Source organism: Clupea harengus, chromosome 14, assembly GCF_900700415.2.
Source record: "Clupea harengus chromosome 14, Ch_v2.0.2, whole genome shotgun sequence".
In the NCBI taxonomy this organism is placed as follows: domain Eukaryota; kingdom Metazoa; phylum Chordata; class Actinopteri; order Clupeiformes; family Clupeidae; genus Clupea; species Clupea harengus.
In genome coordinates this window covers 26858940-26874849 of record NC_045165.1, presented here as the reverse complement: position 1 = coordinate 26874849, position 15910 = coordinate 26858940, and the positions used below count along the sequence as shown (strand labels likewise).

Here is a 15910-nt window from a genome sequence, read left to right as displayed (position 1 = left end):
AATTAGGGACAAATCAGTGTATTTTCTTTGTGCTCAATTTCGCTGTCTTGACTGTGTCGTAGATAGTCTACAAACTCAAAAAGAGAGAGCCTATTTATTGGGCAGGTTTTTAAAATTAATTTTGTATCATTGACATGCATGACTAAGACTATGCATGACCAGGCAAATACCAACACAGATGGGTTCCGGTCAAATGTACACTGGCATGTTCAAAATAACAATAAGCTGGTCTGTTTTTTTCTTCTGAGAATTGACTAGCATGGCCTACAGTCTTCAGTGTGTTCAGGCGTGACAAATAGTGATCATTATGTGCTTGTCTCCTAGCATTACCCAGCAAAACCAGTACTTTATAACTGTGGCACCAGCAAATGTAGGTTTTTTGCTGGAACATGAGAGCATTGGCCCTAAATCTACATATGCTATAAGCAAAGAAGCATCCTCCCAGTCACCGCCCCCTCTGTTCTCGCATGACAGATGCTAATACTCACCTTTCAGTGAGATAATGGGATTCTTTAGTTCATGAGGCAACCCACCAACAGAATTTTAAAAGCTGAATATCAAAATGCCAAGGGTGGATGCCTATTTTGCACAATGGCCAGTGTACAAATGTAACTTTACGCCAAACATATTTGAAATGTGAACATTCTTCATTGTTTTCTTTTTTTTACATTTCATCAGTAGGCTACAGGTGACAAGGGTGAACACGTCTACACTTGTGTTTCTGGTTGGTGCACTGCTATGAAAGCCAAACATAATCCTCAATTTTGCCACTATGATGTCCTCTTCGCATGGCAAACGCCTTATCATTTATGTATCTGATGATGTCAGTACGTAAAAACTATTTGTTTATCCATCCCAGACTCCTCACTTTTACTTACAGATTTACTCTCAACTGATGACTACCCCGCTGTACACTTCAGGGTGACCAGTCCTATGACACTAGTAAGCACACTAGGAGGCGCTGATTCTCAGTAAGCGAATCGCTCATGCGTTGAGTGCTGCAAATGAGTCAATGCGCGGAGGATACTCTCACCGGTTGCAGCTACACTGACTGACACCACATCACTGTTTACGGCGCGTTTCTTCCTGCTGGCTCCCCTTGCATCTCCCGGAATCTCAAGCAAGGCTCGGACATGAAAGATCATGAATGAAATGCCATGCAATACATCCAAGATGAATCCTTTCATGGCTTTTTGTAAACATACTAAATTGATTTAAACCACAAGACCTCACTTGAAGCCCTGATTTGGTCAATAGGAGAAAAGAACCAGTATTTGAAGGTCCTGGAAGCAGCCTAAATGTGTAAATGGCAGGGGCACAGCCTGGGGTTCACGCTCTGCAGCTCAAACGGATCTCCGTTCCAGAGAATCTGAAGAAAGGCAGCAGGTTTATGAAATGGGATGATGTAAGTATGCATCACCGACAGGTTGGATATGTATTGAAATAATGTTTTTGGTATTTCCATGGTAACTCCGCTATGTCTAGTCTGATATATTGAAGATGAAATGCCACAATTGCTACCGCAGTTCCAATCAACATAGCCTATTGCTTCAACTTGCCTGTCACTTCAAATAAGATACCCTCCAACCACCTATTAAGTCAGTTAAGGTGGTTGACAGTTGAAACGGCTTAGTCGACAAAACACTTCACAGTAGGCTAGATTGTAGCCTACGGATCATTTGTACAAAACCTTACATTGAAGTAGCAGAACATCTTAGAATGATTTCATCAGGCTTAACCGACATCCATATGCCAGGGTAAGACGTGTAGACTGCTGTGAAGTCTGCCGTAGCCTTTAAATCAGAGCTGGGAAAAAAATGTCAAGACGCACCACTGTTCACTAAATGCATTCATCAAATGTGTATGTGAATGTTGTATGAATTCCGATTCGAGATCACGTCACTGTCGCTGTGTACAGCAGAGACTGATGAATAAAACCTAGTGCGGTCATGCCAGGACGGTCTGTCAAATTGAGCGGCACACTGTCCGCTTGTAAATGCCATTACAAAAGATCAATTTGTGATTTGAGTTGTATAGATGGTAGATCTTTAGAGTAAAAAGGTGGCAACTGTACTCAATAACAACTACTGCATGGTTATTTGATAAATCCTGGAGAGTTCAGCGGCGTGTGGTTGTCTTGGTGTCACCTGTTGGTTTTCTACAGTTTTTCCTCAACAAGTTGAAAATAGCACCATGTGTAACCAAAGCCATCCTCTCTCCTCTCAAAAAGCGAAGAAATTAAATAGGAATGTATTTTGTAAGGTGTGAGTGACAGCAGTATTTACGAGAAGTAATTCAAACTTGTCTCATGTAGAACTACTATGTTTATAAAACTGAAATTAGTCTACAACCACAATTCCTGACAAATGTTATTTTGTGTAGATTCTACATGTGTTTTCTTGTAGTTGAATGTAGGCCTGTTATCTAGGTACACGAAGTAGCCTATGCTTATATATATATGCCTATATGTATGTATGTATGTATGTATGTGTGTGTGTGTGTGTGTGTGTGTGTGTGTGTGTGTGTGTGTGTGTGTGTAAAAATCCTGGAGAGTTCAGCGGCCACAATATATATAGTATGTGTAGTTTTCAGATGAAGGTACACAGTAAAGGTTGCATCCCAAAAAAAAATATATGTTGACAATTGAAAGCTTAAACCCTAGATGGAAAAAAATAAAATGCTGGTCTGTTGCTATGGCAGCAATACATCCTTATATTTTCTTCTTGTTCTTGTTCTTGTTCTTCTTTGCCTAGAACCCTGTCTTACATCAGCTAAGATGTTTATCGTCACCCAACTTAAATAACTGTATTGTGGGCAGTGCTGAGGCAGATCTCAGACAAACACAATGAGTTAGCCTACCAGTGCCCTTAAAAGGCATTATTGTGTATTGTGCCTCCTGCCTGGTTGAATATTTTAGTGCCTGGGCTGAGTAGAAAATCGTCCCCTTTCTTCCTCAGGGTAGACGTCTTCCCCATCTCCCCACCATTAAAGTGTCCAGGCAAAGTGGGCAGCCCCTGACAGGACTAAACTAAGATGAGGGGGGGGGGGGGGGGGGTAACTCACTTTACATGGACTAGGATGTGGATGTGGTACCCTTCACAGAGGGAAGATGAAAATGGATGCTCAGTGCTGGTGTGAATCATTTTAATGTAGAGCTCTTATGCAATGTCTGAGTCAAACTTAGCAATTGGATCTGGTAGAAGGCTCAGTGTCTCTTGAGACAGGAAAAAAGAACATATTTTAAAGAAGATTGCTTGAGGCCCATGGGACTTGGGGGGAGTAATTCAACTGGCAGCAGAGCAGTCATTCTTTTTGACTCAAACGGTTTGATAAAGGAAAGTTAAAACATTTGATAACTGTAAAATAAACACATATATGAGGGCATTGTAACTTTGATCTCATTGTGACTTTTGTAGGATTCATCAGCGGTTACCTCGGTGACGTTACGTGTGGACCCTCATGGCTTTTTTCTGTACTGGACCGACCAGAATAAGGTAGGATGTTCACACACACACACACACGCACGCACGCACGCACGCACGCACGCACGCACGCACGCACGCACGCACGCACGCACGCACACACACACACACACACACACACACACACACACACACACACACACACACACACTCACACACGGAGATGGGGTATAACATGGTTTATCTCAGCAAAGGTTATGCAACTCTCTGCTCAAGTGTTTTACAGGGTTCTCATGGTCATGGAAATTCTGGAAAAGTCATCACATTTTAAAATCCAATTTACCAGACCTGGAAATGAAATCCAGTAAATTAATTGAAAGGTTTGGAAAAGTCATGAATTGACATGAATTGAATTCAAATTTGCTTATATGAAATTCTTACATTACATAGTAGAAACAATTTATGATAGATAATTCACATAACATTTTGCCCAAGGTTTCAGTCCTGAGGAAGAAAATCTATTGACACTGAAAGATTAGTAGTATTAGCTGCAATAGTATTAGCCTATAGGTGTTAATGTAATGCACATATGCACGTCTGTTTAGCTATAGTGAAGTGTGCAGTGCATGTTTGTAAGAAATGTTGCATGCACATGCATATTCACCTGAAGTGCTTTGTGTAACACATTACTTCACACTCAGTAGGCTGCAGCCTACCATAAAAGTGACAGTTTTCAGAGCAACTTCACAGCTTGCCAACACAGTTGGACAGTCTTCAGATATTGGGGCTTGTTGAATCAAGGTGCCCCTGAGAGATTTACACTTCAGTTGAGTGAAGCTTTGGGTTGCCCCATGTCAAAATATTCCCTCCCATCCTCCCTTGCTTGGTTTTAACTGACTCCTGAGATCTGCAGTGCTGTTTGGATGCAAAATGCAGCAAGTAAATGAGTGCAGATGCAAACATTCCATAATATGTAGACTTGCCCAGTATGAAAGATGTACTCTCTACGTGTTGTCAGGAAAGGTAGTGAAAAGAGCCAGAAGAGAACCTGACGTCAGGGCGGCCCATCCCTTCCCTCGCCCTGTCTTTGGCCCTCTTTATGGTCCTGTATGGTGGTGACAGAGACCTGGCACGGTTCAGGCTAAACTCCCGGCTGACATGTCAATATGAAGAGTTATGACTACAATGGCTTTGACCTGGCAACCAGTGGACCCCGCGTCCCCCCTACGCAGAGTGCTGTCACAATAGCCTCTGATTAATCACAGTGACAGGGTCGGCCCTGCAGTGTGCCCTCAGCCCTCAGTGGGAGCAGATGTACATATCATCCCAGCGACGGCTCCCTGCGCGGGGGGCCCGGGGTCCCGGGGACCGACGGACCCAGCCCTGCCTCAGTGCTCCCTGCCCTGCTGCCGGCAGTGATGTGGAATTGCTGCCATCATATTAACTTACTAGGCTATGATCTAATGGCAGATGCACCAATGGGAGAGCCCAGAGAAAGACTATAGAGTGCCTGTGGGGGTGGGAGCAGCAGTCACTGTGGTGCCGTGTTAATCATGATTCTGCCTTCAGAACATTGTACTCAACATTATGGCAACAGTCCTCACATATGGATTTTTTTCGTGAAACAGATTCTTTCTTAAGAACGATTGAACGTTTCGCAAAATATCTGTATGTAGGGATACGGTATTCCATTCCAATATGAAAGCCTGCCATACACATCTGTAAGCTCTGCAATCTGCAGCGTATGATGTGGCACGTTCGTAGAAGCTACTGCTGGTCAGTTAAGTTCATGCACACAGATTGCCTTAGCTATTAAAACAGTGCTGTGTTGCAGGCAATGAGCTGATGTATGTTGCAGGCTTCATCTTCATGACATGTTTTTGAGTCATGATTATCATTCATCTGGCTGCTTCTCCCACTCATTAGTGTCATCCAGAGAGGAATGTGGCTAGCAAGCCAATGACTGAAGAGCGTCTGTCTCCTAGACGATAATTAGGTCATAATGAAGCAAATAGGATCGCCTTACCTTTCATTTGCTGAAACCTGTATTGAGACTGAGCAGAGAGGGGTTATGATATCTGAGCAAATAAACAAAGCAAGTCACAGACTGAAAATAGTCAGACATCAAAGGCATGAAAGATGGTGTGTCTTCTATGACTGCCTGTAATATGTCACTGGCATTGCATCCTCACCGAGCAGGTCATTATAAGTGAGGAGCAAGAGTATTTGGCACAACATTAAAGCACCAACATGCTGGATTTCAGTAGTGGTCTGTGTCTGGCATAGCAGCCACTGTTGGACAGACAGCAGTAGAGAGCCAGTACTACAGTAACTGAAGTCATGAGATATTTTGCAAGCTTCTATGCCTCCACAGGCCTCCATGCTCCGACTGAACTACGGTGAGACCTTGACATTTTAAAAGCATCAACAGAAGTGCAATTTTACAATACAGCATTTCCACTCTAATTTAATTTGACCAATGTCTGCATATATCCCATACAATTATGATTCATTGTGCCTCAACCTGGAACACATATCACAGGAAGCCATCTGGGAAGCCATGAAGGCAGGGTGCCATGACTGACACACGTGTTGAATTGGTTTTTAAGTGTGCTGGACAAAGCTCACTATATATTAACACCATATGTATACTTTCAGCATCATAATTTGATTAGTGAATGTTGATTGTTTGGAAAAAAAAACTTGTCACAATGAAGTCTTCTTAGTGAGAAAAAAAACAGTAATTTCATTCATGACACAGTGTTACATTGCTGAACCTGAAGTGCAGATGAGGCATGATCCTATTCTTATACAAGCAAACATGCACCCGATGGTGACTAATGCAGTGAAAACAATAGCCCTTGATAGAGTGTTTATGCAAGGGTCTTTGGATCGATATATGTGTTGCTATTTTTACTGCTCTGCAGGCCAGCCGTGTCAACAGTGACAAGAGAGAAAAAACATGGCCAGCCGGTAAAGGTAGATTAGCGTGTCTGTGTTAAGCATTGACTATGATTTAGTGGAGCGATCAGGCTCCAAACCACAAAAGCCAGTGGCACTTCCTTGATAGTGGGTGGCTGAATGTGAGTGTGCTATTTCAGCTGGAGGTTTAAGCGGATATTTGGTCAACAAGTAGATGAGGCTGGTGAGAGTCAGCACACAGTTGATCCAAGCCGTTTGTAGCTGACTGCACTTTCCTCTAGCTCATTTCATCGCTGTCTGATGGCTGCCTTGAAATTGCTTTAACCCAACACCCCTTTCATAGACACCACCCCTACCCCACCCCCACCCTTCTTCCTGTTGCTATGGTACCATTCAAGCGCTTTCTACAGCAGTGTTTCTGAATTTTAAATCTTGTTCTGCTAAAACAGGTGATTGAGCTTGAAGATGGACATAGAGAGAGAGAGAGAGAGAAAGACAGAGAGAGAGAGAGAGAGAGAGAGAGAGAGAGAGAGAGAGAGAGAGAGAGAGAGAGAGAAAGGGAGAGAAAGAAAGAGATGGGTGGTTAGAGAGCATGTCTCAGAGGGATTTGTGTAGTGGCATATAACGGGGACATGTTACAGATATGAGTCACAGAATCAACGTGGTTTAAATGTTAGCTGATTTTATGGGAGGGGATTTTAAGTTCCATTTTATCACCTGTTTTTTTTTTTTTTTACTGAAAGCAAAAATCATCTGTCAAATTCCGATGAAAGCGAGCTGTTGGTCTCATTGGAATCTCCCCTCCTAATTTGTGGTTAAGTATGTCAGATATTCAGGTCATGTCGTTTCCTGTCATGAAAACAGATGATTCTGTAAAATTATCCATTGCGAATTAACTGCATAGAAGTGCTCATCAACAAAACATTTATTTTCCTGGAGGCAATTCACTCAGTAGCACACAGTTTCATTAGACAGCATGGTTATTCATTAGCATAACTGCTGATGTACTTAGCAAAAAATATTAGACTTCAAGTATATGATATTGTAATGGTCCATAGATGTCTCTATGGTATGCCCTGTATCAAGGCAAACCGGATACCCAGGCAGTAGAGAAAGGAAAATGTCAGTTTTTAGTCAAATGTTAGTGTTTGCCTTGGATTACAGTATTTTTTAACCTTAATTTCATTATGCCCTAAACAAGTAGCAGGGAAAAGCAGTAATGTGTTTAATGAATCATGCAATTTCTCCTAATCTAATGTATGAAGAATTAAATTGCGTAAGTGATCATGACTACAAATGAATATTATGCTGAGACAATACAGCCTAGTGCTACTTGATAATGTGCAAGTATATTTCCTTAAACCTCACACACTCAATGCTGCCACTGCCTAAAGACAGTTTAAAAAAAAAATAACGCTCAACTTTAACCTTTAGCATTTTTGCATTGAAAATACCCCCTGCCCCCTGGTTTATTTCTACCCCCCAGAGAAGGCGGTCTATAGTTGGTGGACCGTGTCATGAGGGTGGTCGACACATCCTCGGCCCACGACCACATACATCTCCATGCAGCCGTCACAAAGCATGAGTGTCACTCCAGGCTCTCTGCCTTGTCCAACACCCCCCCCCCCCCTACTCAAAGTTGTCAGTTCCTTCCTTCTGAGCTGAGTTCAGCAAGGCCCCAGTGTGAGTCAGACCGTATGCTTTTTTAACTTTTTTTTTCTTACCTTTCTTCTGTCTGATTCTGGTACATAGCAGACAAAGAGAATCCTCGATGCTGCATTGTCTGACTGCTTTCATTCTCTTCTTTCTTCCTTGGCTTTACGGAGCATCTTTATCTCTGCTTGCTCTAATGCTTACTTTACATTTGCTCTATTGTTCATGTCCTTGCTGTTCTAATGAGCTTGATGTGCCTTGGCACTGGTCTCTGTGTGTGCCTCATATCCACTGGTAATCTTATCTGTGTGTGGGGGTGGGGAAAGGGGCATATTGCCATTAGGCATAACCTTTCCCATGGGGAAGAGGAGCCCATTTTGTCTATTTTGTCACTGTTACCCTGAAGGCAGGTATCCATAATTGACAAGCTACGCAGGCTACAATGCCATCTGCCTTTCACACCAGGAAGGTTCTTGATAAAGTTGTTTCTTATACTTTAATAAGTAAAACTCATAATGGATATAGCGTTTTATAAGACAAAATGACCAACTTCTATCTTAGCTTGACTTCATCAATAATTTCTGCTTGCTTATCCCTACCATCCTTTACATCTGGTCTCCGTGGTCATTAGTGGGTCTAGTACTGGGCTCCCCTCATTGCAGTTCTCAAAAAGCAATTTCTACTGCAGAAACAGTTACTTGCTCTATTTTTTTTTCTCATTTAGCACTCACCGTTCGATTGTTATAAATAAGGAATATATGAACTAGTCATGCAAATGGTATCCCTTTTCGTCTTTCAACTACAGTCAAATCAAGAGTAAAAGTGGCTAAAACCATTCACTGGGTTTTACTGTATCAAATCAATTAGCACTATGTGCCGACATTTGACCTCATGTGACACATTGTGCTCAGAGGACCACAGACACATTATGTTGTCATCTTGACAGTAATGTTCAAATGTCAGCCTGGTACCCTGGGCATTCTAATTCTAAAACGGTTTTTCCTGTTTTGTTCATGACAGGAAACGGACCTGTTGGACATCACCTATATCAAAGATGCCAGAACCGGAAAGTGTACAAAGACTCCAAAGGTATGTTGACAATCTTGATGAAGACCGTGTCTCTTCTCTGATGAGTTATCATGTGAGACATTGGAGATTAGAACTATGCATAAATCAAGCATCTGTTAACATCAGTCCTAATCCTCCCTTAACAACTCCCTCACATTCATTGAAGTGATTCCTTATAAAAGAGATCCTTTTAGGTCCTTGTAAAAGCTCAACTATGTGTAGTTTCCATTGTGACATCATTATTGCCTTGTTAAATCTTGGCCACCTACTCTGCCCTACTTCTCCAGACAAATGAATTGTGTCACTGATAATCTGTTAGTCGCGATAGCCATCTCTCTGTGGAGGGGATGGGCCAGACCACCCAGGCTGCTGTGGCCACAGGCGGGCATCTGTAACCTTAATCTGACTGCTGGCGAGTCATGTAGAGAGCCCATTTGAACGTTTTCCAGGTCACTCTGGTTCATTTGCAGTGTCTCCTCCCTTACACTGTACCGAATCAGCCATCTGTTGTTTGACTCACAAGGTGGAACCCGCTAAAATTAGTAGGCCCTCCAGCAGTTTGGCAAAAACAAAAATGGCTATTGCGAAACATGTCAATTTTTTTTTTAATATTCCTCAAAAGTAGCCACCTATTGTCACCTAAAGTGGAACGACTCAAGAGCGGAATTCCTTACTGGCATGTTTACATGTTCATTGTTTTTCAGTCAGTCCTTTTTATTATATTTGTTTATATTCCCGCATTATTTTGGGATAAATTCTTCTCATAAATAAATCTAGAATGCCCTTGCCTCTGAAAATTATGTGCGGATGTGTTGTTTAGTGCTGTTGTGTTTTTAGAATGCAATGCTATGCCTTAACTCCTTTACTTAGTCATCTTTTGCCTGCTGTTGTTTATCATTCCGAAGACCGCTGCACCTCAAGTGATGTCTTTATCTATGTTACTTTTATACCCCCTAGCTCAACAGCTCATGTTTTTACAAATTTCATTAATTGTGGGGGACATTAGGACATCACCATGGCATATTCAAGCTTAACAGCAATGTGTACACTTGGTACAAAATGTTGTCAAATTTCTGTTGTGTTTTGGGCTTTGGGCTTTGGGCTCTTTTCTGGCAAGACGTGCAGGAAGTATCTCCTTGATGGTGCAGCAGTGTAAAAGCCTTCACGCATTGAATTACACACATTCATGTCAAAGATACTACATCTCACAGTAAGCCCTCCATCTATTCCCTTGCCACGTAGTCATAACTGTTGGAAAAGTTGGAATATGAAAGGCTGTTTCTCATACCCAGGTACTGAAGTAGAGTTGAGGGAAGAGGATGGGGAAGAGGAAGTTGATAGATGGTGCTACTCATGGTTTCAAAAAGACAAAGTAAAGGCTGTCCGTTTCAGGTTTCATTTTGGTTTCTCTTCTGGTGGTGTCTTGAACTTTGGAATGGCTAGTAAAAACAGGCTGTATTGTAAATGTCTGTTTTAGGCACCACATTTGACCCCTGACTTACCTTACTTATAATGTTGTATTAGTGTTCATTTGACCCCTGACTTGCCTTACTTATAGTGCTGTATTAGTGTTCATTTCCCTCCCCATAGGACCAAGGGATGCTGATGATTTGTTTGGCGATTTCCTCCGTATCCGGCCAAACTGTGTTTCCTAATGCAACACAAACTTCTATATTTTTGCTAGACTATAAAAGGCTATAAAAACTCTTGTATTTATACTGCAAGATATCAGTCTAAAATGTAGAACACGTACCTCGTCCAGTTTTAAGTGTCCATTAACTGAATGGCTTGACAAGACAGCATGTGATGTAAATGACCATAACGGATTAAAAGCCTGCAATCAATACTTCTAATGTAACAGAGTGGTATCAGGTTGAATCCAATTTCATAGCAAAAGTAATAAAAAAGAAGAATGTGTACACTAGATTTTAAGATAATAAGAGCATTTTTATAGACTACATCTGTCTTTTACTCATCAGTTCAGGCCAAGACTATGATGTCAGGCTCCCTGGATGATATAGATTCTGAGGAGGCAACAGCAATAGGACCACCATCACGGGCTAATGATTTACATGAAGGATGGAGCTTGGAAAAGGCTATAATGAGCTATTTACTGCCCCCTAAATATGAGGGTCAAATGAAAGCAATGTGAACACAAGAGGCACGGTGGGCAGAGGCAGTGGGCTGCTCGTGCGTGGCCATCTGTTGAAACAGCGACTGGTGCTTTGTGTCTGCTGTTGTTGGTAATGAGCATATGCTTTGGGAAGACATTGTTCTCTCACTACACAGTGAAACAGTTGGAACCACATTGTCCTCTAATTCTTGGGTTCCTCGTGATAAATGGTCATTTCTTTGCAGGGCTTGTTCAGATTCTTTAAATAGGCGGGTACTTTTTCATTTAGAGTGATGAGTTAAAGAAGGATCTAGAACAGTGAGTCAGCGATGGAGAGACTTTTCAACTGTACCATCTTTCCTGTTGGTAATGGATTACTTCCCTGAATATGATATGCCATCAGTGCTTTGGGAATATTGCCATGTCCGCCAGGGGGTTTTGGCCAATGGAAAGTTGGAGGAAATGCTCCTCTGCGAGACCAAAGTGCCTTCAGCAGGTTGAGCAACTGAAGATGGCTGCCACGAAACCAGATCACTCCATCTGTTGTCATGGGTCTGGCATACGGCGTGGCAGTCAGGGCAGCATAGCACTAGAGTCACTTCAGATCTCAACACTGGATCTCTACTGGGTGCAGGAGCAGTCAGAGCAGCATAGCACTAGAGTCACTTCAGATCTCAACACTGGGTGCAGGAGCAGTCAGGGCAGCATAGCACTAGAGTCACTTCAGATCCCAACACTGGGTGCAGGAGCAGCTACTATATATATTATTCAAATGTGAGCTGGTCAGCGATACTGGTCTGGAAAATGAGTACAAACATAAATAAACTTATATTGTTAACACATTTAACAAAGCTAACAGTCAAACATTGTCAAAAATAATGGGCCGTCATTAGTTATATCTGTTATTTCCACACTGATTGGAACTCTTGACAGATGAATCTGTTAAAGAAGGATGATTGAAGGCTTGTCATTATCCTTCAACAAAAGTGACAGCAATAGTGAGCTTCTGTGTGAGCATTTCCTGGTGATGTAACACAGGCAGATGGAAACTGGAGTGCAGCCTTCCTGAGAGATTTGCAGCATGGAGACATTCCTTGAAGTGATTATTTTAAATATGGGGAGTTAATATAATTGTTATTACAGGTATGAATATTGTTTTATGTTGCTGCCTCCGTACAAGGAGCCCCTTTGAATTGAATTCATTGCCCCAAACAGTCTACAAATTTGAAATAATGCATCCACAATATGTCTTGTTATCTCCAATGGAGACTCTGTGAAATGGATTGAGGTGTAGGCTAGTGCACCTGGCATTGTTCAATCCAGACAACTCTACTAGCACAAGGCCATATTCATGTGACACTCTTATTTGAATTGTGCTAATTTAGCTCATATTTGTCTCTCCCCATCAGATTCAACTTTAATAATGAAATCCTTTTACAAATAAATGACGGGCAAACTGTTCCCAACTGTTGAGCATGTGGTTTTGTCTTGATTATGAGGATCTGAGACAGGAATTGGCCTCATACAGTGAAGCTGACGATCTTAGCGGAGAGCACAGTTAGCTCCGCTGACAGAGAGAGAGAGTCACGACCATTAGGCACAGCACGTCCGATGGCGACCAGACCACTGAACGGCACGGCGTCTGCTCTTTGATTACTTGCCTCCAGTCCAGCACTACAGCGCCTCAATGGATCGTTGCCATAGAAACTCTGGAGGCAAGATACCCTGCATGACCAAAGCCCATAGGCGAGGGAGCTAACGAGGGGGGAAGAAAGGGCACCCAGTGTGGAGAGGGGCCCCGTCAAGCACCAGGTGACAACAGGAGCAGCGGCTCTCTCCCTGGAAGCTGGTTCTCAACCCCTCCATCCCCAGTGTGCTGACGCTTCACCCCAATGACGCATTCCTCCAAGCGCTCTCTGAGACGCTCTGACTGGACCCAGATCAGAAGGACCAAGAAAAAGAAAAACATGAAAAACAGCAAAAACCTTTCAAGAATTTCAAGCTGTCAGTGCCTGCCATGCTTGTGAAGTATATGTGGGATTGTGTGTGTGTGAGGGGGTGCATTTCAGAACACCGCTGACTAACACCGACCTGATAATCTTCTCCCAAGTCCCTGTGCACATGTTGGGATATAATTAGTTTCTGTATTCCTGGCTATTATTGCCGATACTGCCTAAGAAAGTGACTGCCAACAGAACGTACCCGGAGGTGGAAGAGTCCCTCCAACGGGTTTTCTTTTTATTTCGCAGTCATTAAATCGGGCCCGTAATTACCAAGCGCCCAACAGCATAGCCATCAGCCTACCTACAAAACTGCAACATGCACAGGTGCAGATGCAATCAAAATCGAATTTGTTTAATCCTTTTCCCTGACTCTCATTTCTTTCCCCTCAGTGTCCTGGAGAGATAGAGGAGCAGTGAAGTGTTCCTGAAATAATACAAACATCATTCAAATCTCTTTCCTCATAAAGCTGCGCTGACACTGGGAGGGGCGGGGGGGTAGAGAGAGAGAGAGTAAGGGAGAGAAAGACATGTGTATGTCTGTCTGCTTGTCAACATGGTCAGTACAGTCATTCTGAAAAGAATTTCAGGGAATGGAATTGAAGTGAGAGTGAGAGAAAAGCATTTGAATGTGTGTAAGTGCCAACACCCTAAGATATTTGCCCCTGTCAGCCCCTGTGGGAAATGAAAGAATGTTACTACAGTCATCAAGCCCTGCTCTTAATTACCTCCAGGGATACCCAGCTGTCTCGAGGGTCTCCACACCTTCCTCGGCTTCCTGCGATAGGCTACACCTCGCCAGCAGCACCCCAGCTTGTGCCAGCTTTAATTGCTATGAATGGAGGTGGTCTCCTGTCAGGTAGCTTTTCATATGAGCTTTTAATGAAGCAGAGAGCAGACAGTTTATTCATTTAAAAAAACACAGATCCATAGCAAATCTAGTGTGACCATTATAAATGGATTTGAACAGCTCCTATATATGGACTTTTAGACGCTGCATGGTACACGTTATCAACAGCATTGGCCAAGGATTCCTTTGCTGCGCTGTTCTATGTGAGTAGGCATTTAATACTCAGGGCATAAAATCACCTTAGGAAATCCGAGCACACACCGTGAACTGGAGGGGTATTTCTTATTAAAGAGGAACTTTAAAATTCATATCCTACATGAATTATTCAAGTCATATTCAAGTTCCAACACTATATCATAATTTACAGTGTATTTGCACATCAGTGTAATGAACTTGTGTCAGGGCTTAATAGTTACCGAAACCATTTGGAATTAAAGTGTGTTGCTAGTCTCCAGGCTTGATCTAGATTAATCACAGATGTTGATGGTTGCAGGGAACAGAGTCTTTCTGACTCAAAGCAGACCGCTGGTAATTGCTTAGGCACACTAGTCCATGTCAGATTGGACAGGAGAGTGACAAGCGTCTCCTCTTGGTGCAGAGCCTCTCTGTTCAGGATGTTCCGCTCGGGTGCGTGTCTTTTTGGAGGACAAGCCTAAGCTGTCCTTGGAAAGGCTCAGATGGCTCATGTTTTTTTTTCAGACATAACAGACCTAAGATGATGTGCCACAGCCTCAATCTATTCAAGCGTATTTTTTAGAAAAATCCAAAACACTTTGACACAACGTCGACTGTTTGGCATTATGAGGTTCTCGGCTTCCCTGGAAGCGTTTGATGGTTTGGCATGCTGGCCTCCAAACTGTCAATAGCCCATGTTGTTGCTGTCTGCCACATCAACATGGCTCCTTTGTGATGGGCCTTCCCTCAGAAGTGCTTTGATTTGCCTAATAACATCTGTCAGCCTCCTCTCCCCTGACCCCGTGTACCCTGTGTGCTGCAGAGCGGGGAGCTGTTGAGCTGCTCACAGCGGTCAGCTGTCTCAGAAGGCATACTCTTCTCCATTTACCGTTCATTATCCTCTGTCCACCGCCACAGGGACCTGGACCTGTGCGAGTGTCTCTTTACTCTCCCTCAGTGCTGCAGGTGGTAGAGCAAATAGCACACCTGATGCCAGCCCCCCCCCCCCCCCCCCCCCACACACACACACACACACAGACTCTCATAGTCACAGAAAAACAAACTCTGTTCCTCCCAGGACACCCTGAGTCATTTGTCTTGGAGCACAGAGATAAACTGATAAATGTGTGAAAGGGGAGGGAAGAGAGAGAGAGAGAGAGAGGCAGCGAGAAAAATAAGAGAGATTGCTCTGTTTATAGATAGATAGATAGATAGATAGATAGATAGATAGATAGATAGATAGATAGATAGATAGATAGATAGATAGATGTATAGATAGATAGGCAGGGCATGCTAGGCAAGGCAAAGCAATTAGCACATTTAGTACACAGAGGCAATTCAACGTGCTTTACATAAATTAAAGCAATTGGAACACCCAAAGGAAAAATAAAAACAAAGTGAAAAATGTAATTAAAATAATTAAAATTAAATGATAACAAATAATATAATTAAAATAGTAATAAAAAAAGAGTAATAATTAAAAGATAAGTGACATAATTACATGTAAAGTGCAGTAAGAGTGTAGAGCTCAAACTTTCAGTGATGTATAGACTTAGTGATTTATAGATCTTTTATAGACTTGTCTATTCTGTAACTAACTGGAAGCCAGTGTAAAGATTTTCGAACTGGAGTAATGTGCTGTGTTCTCTTGGTCCTGGATAAATCTCTAGCAGCAGCATTTTTAATGAGCTACAGCTGATTAATGGTC

The 15910-nt window shown here is 42.6% G+C and overlaps 1 protein-coding gene across 2 annotated transcripts in view; it reads left to right on the top strand.

Annotated features, from left to right (window-relative positions):
• Nucleotides 1-896: 896 nt before the first annotated feature.
• The window catches only part of LOC105909410 (1-phosphatidylinositol 4,5-bisphosphate phosphodiesterase beta-1), a 44346-nt gene continuing 29332 nt past the window's right edge, over nucleotides 897-15910 (top strand). The window contains exons 1-3 of one of the 2 annotated variants that reach the window (XM_031579727.2): nucleotides 897-1405; nucleotides 3417-3494; nucleotides 9018-9086. In XM_031579727.2, coding sequence (XP_031435587.1) covers nucleotides 1307-1405; nucleotides 3417-3494; nucleotides 9018-9086 — 246 coding nt within the window. In that variant the 5' untranslated portion in view covers nucleotides 897-1306. The remainder of the gene's footprint in view (nucleotides 1406-3416; nucleotides 3495-9017; nucleotides 9087-15910) is intronic. The other variant, XM_031579726.2, reaches the window with a different exon arrangement.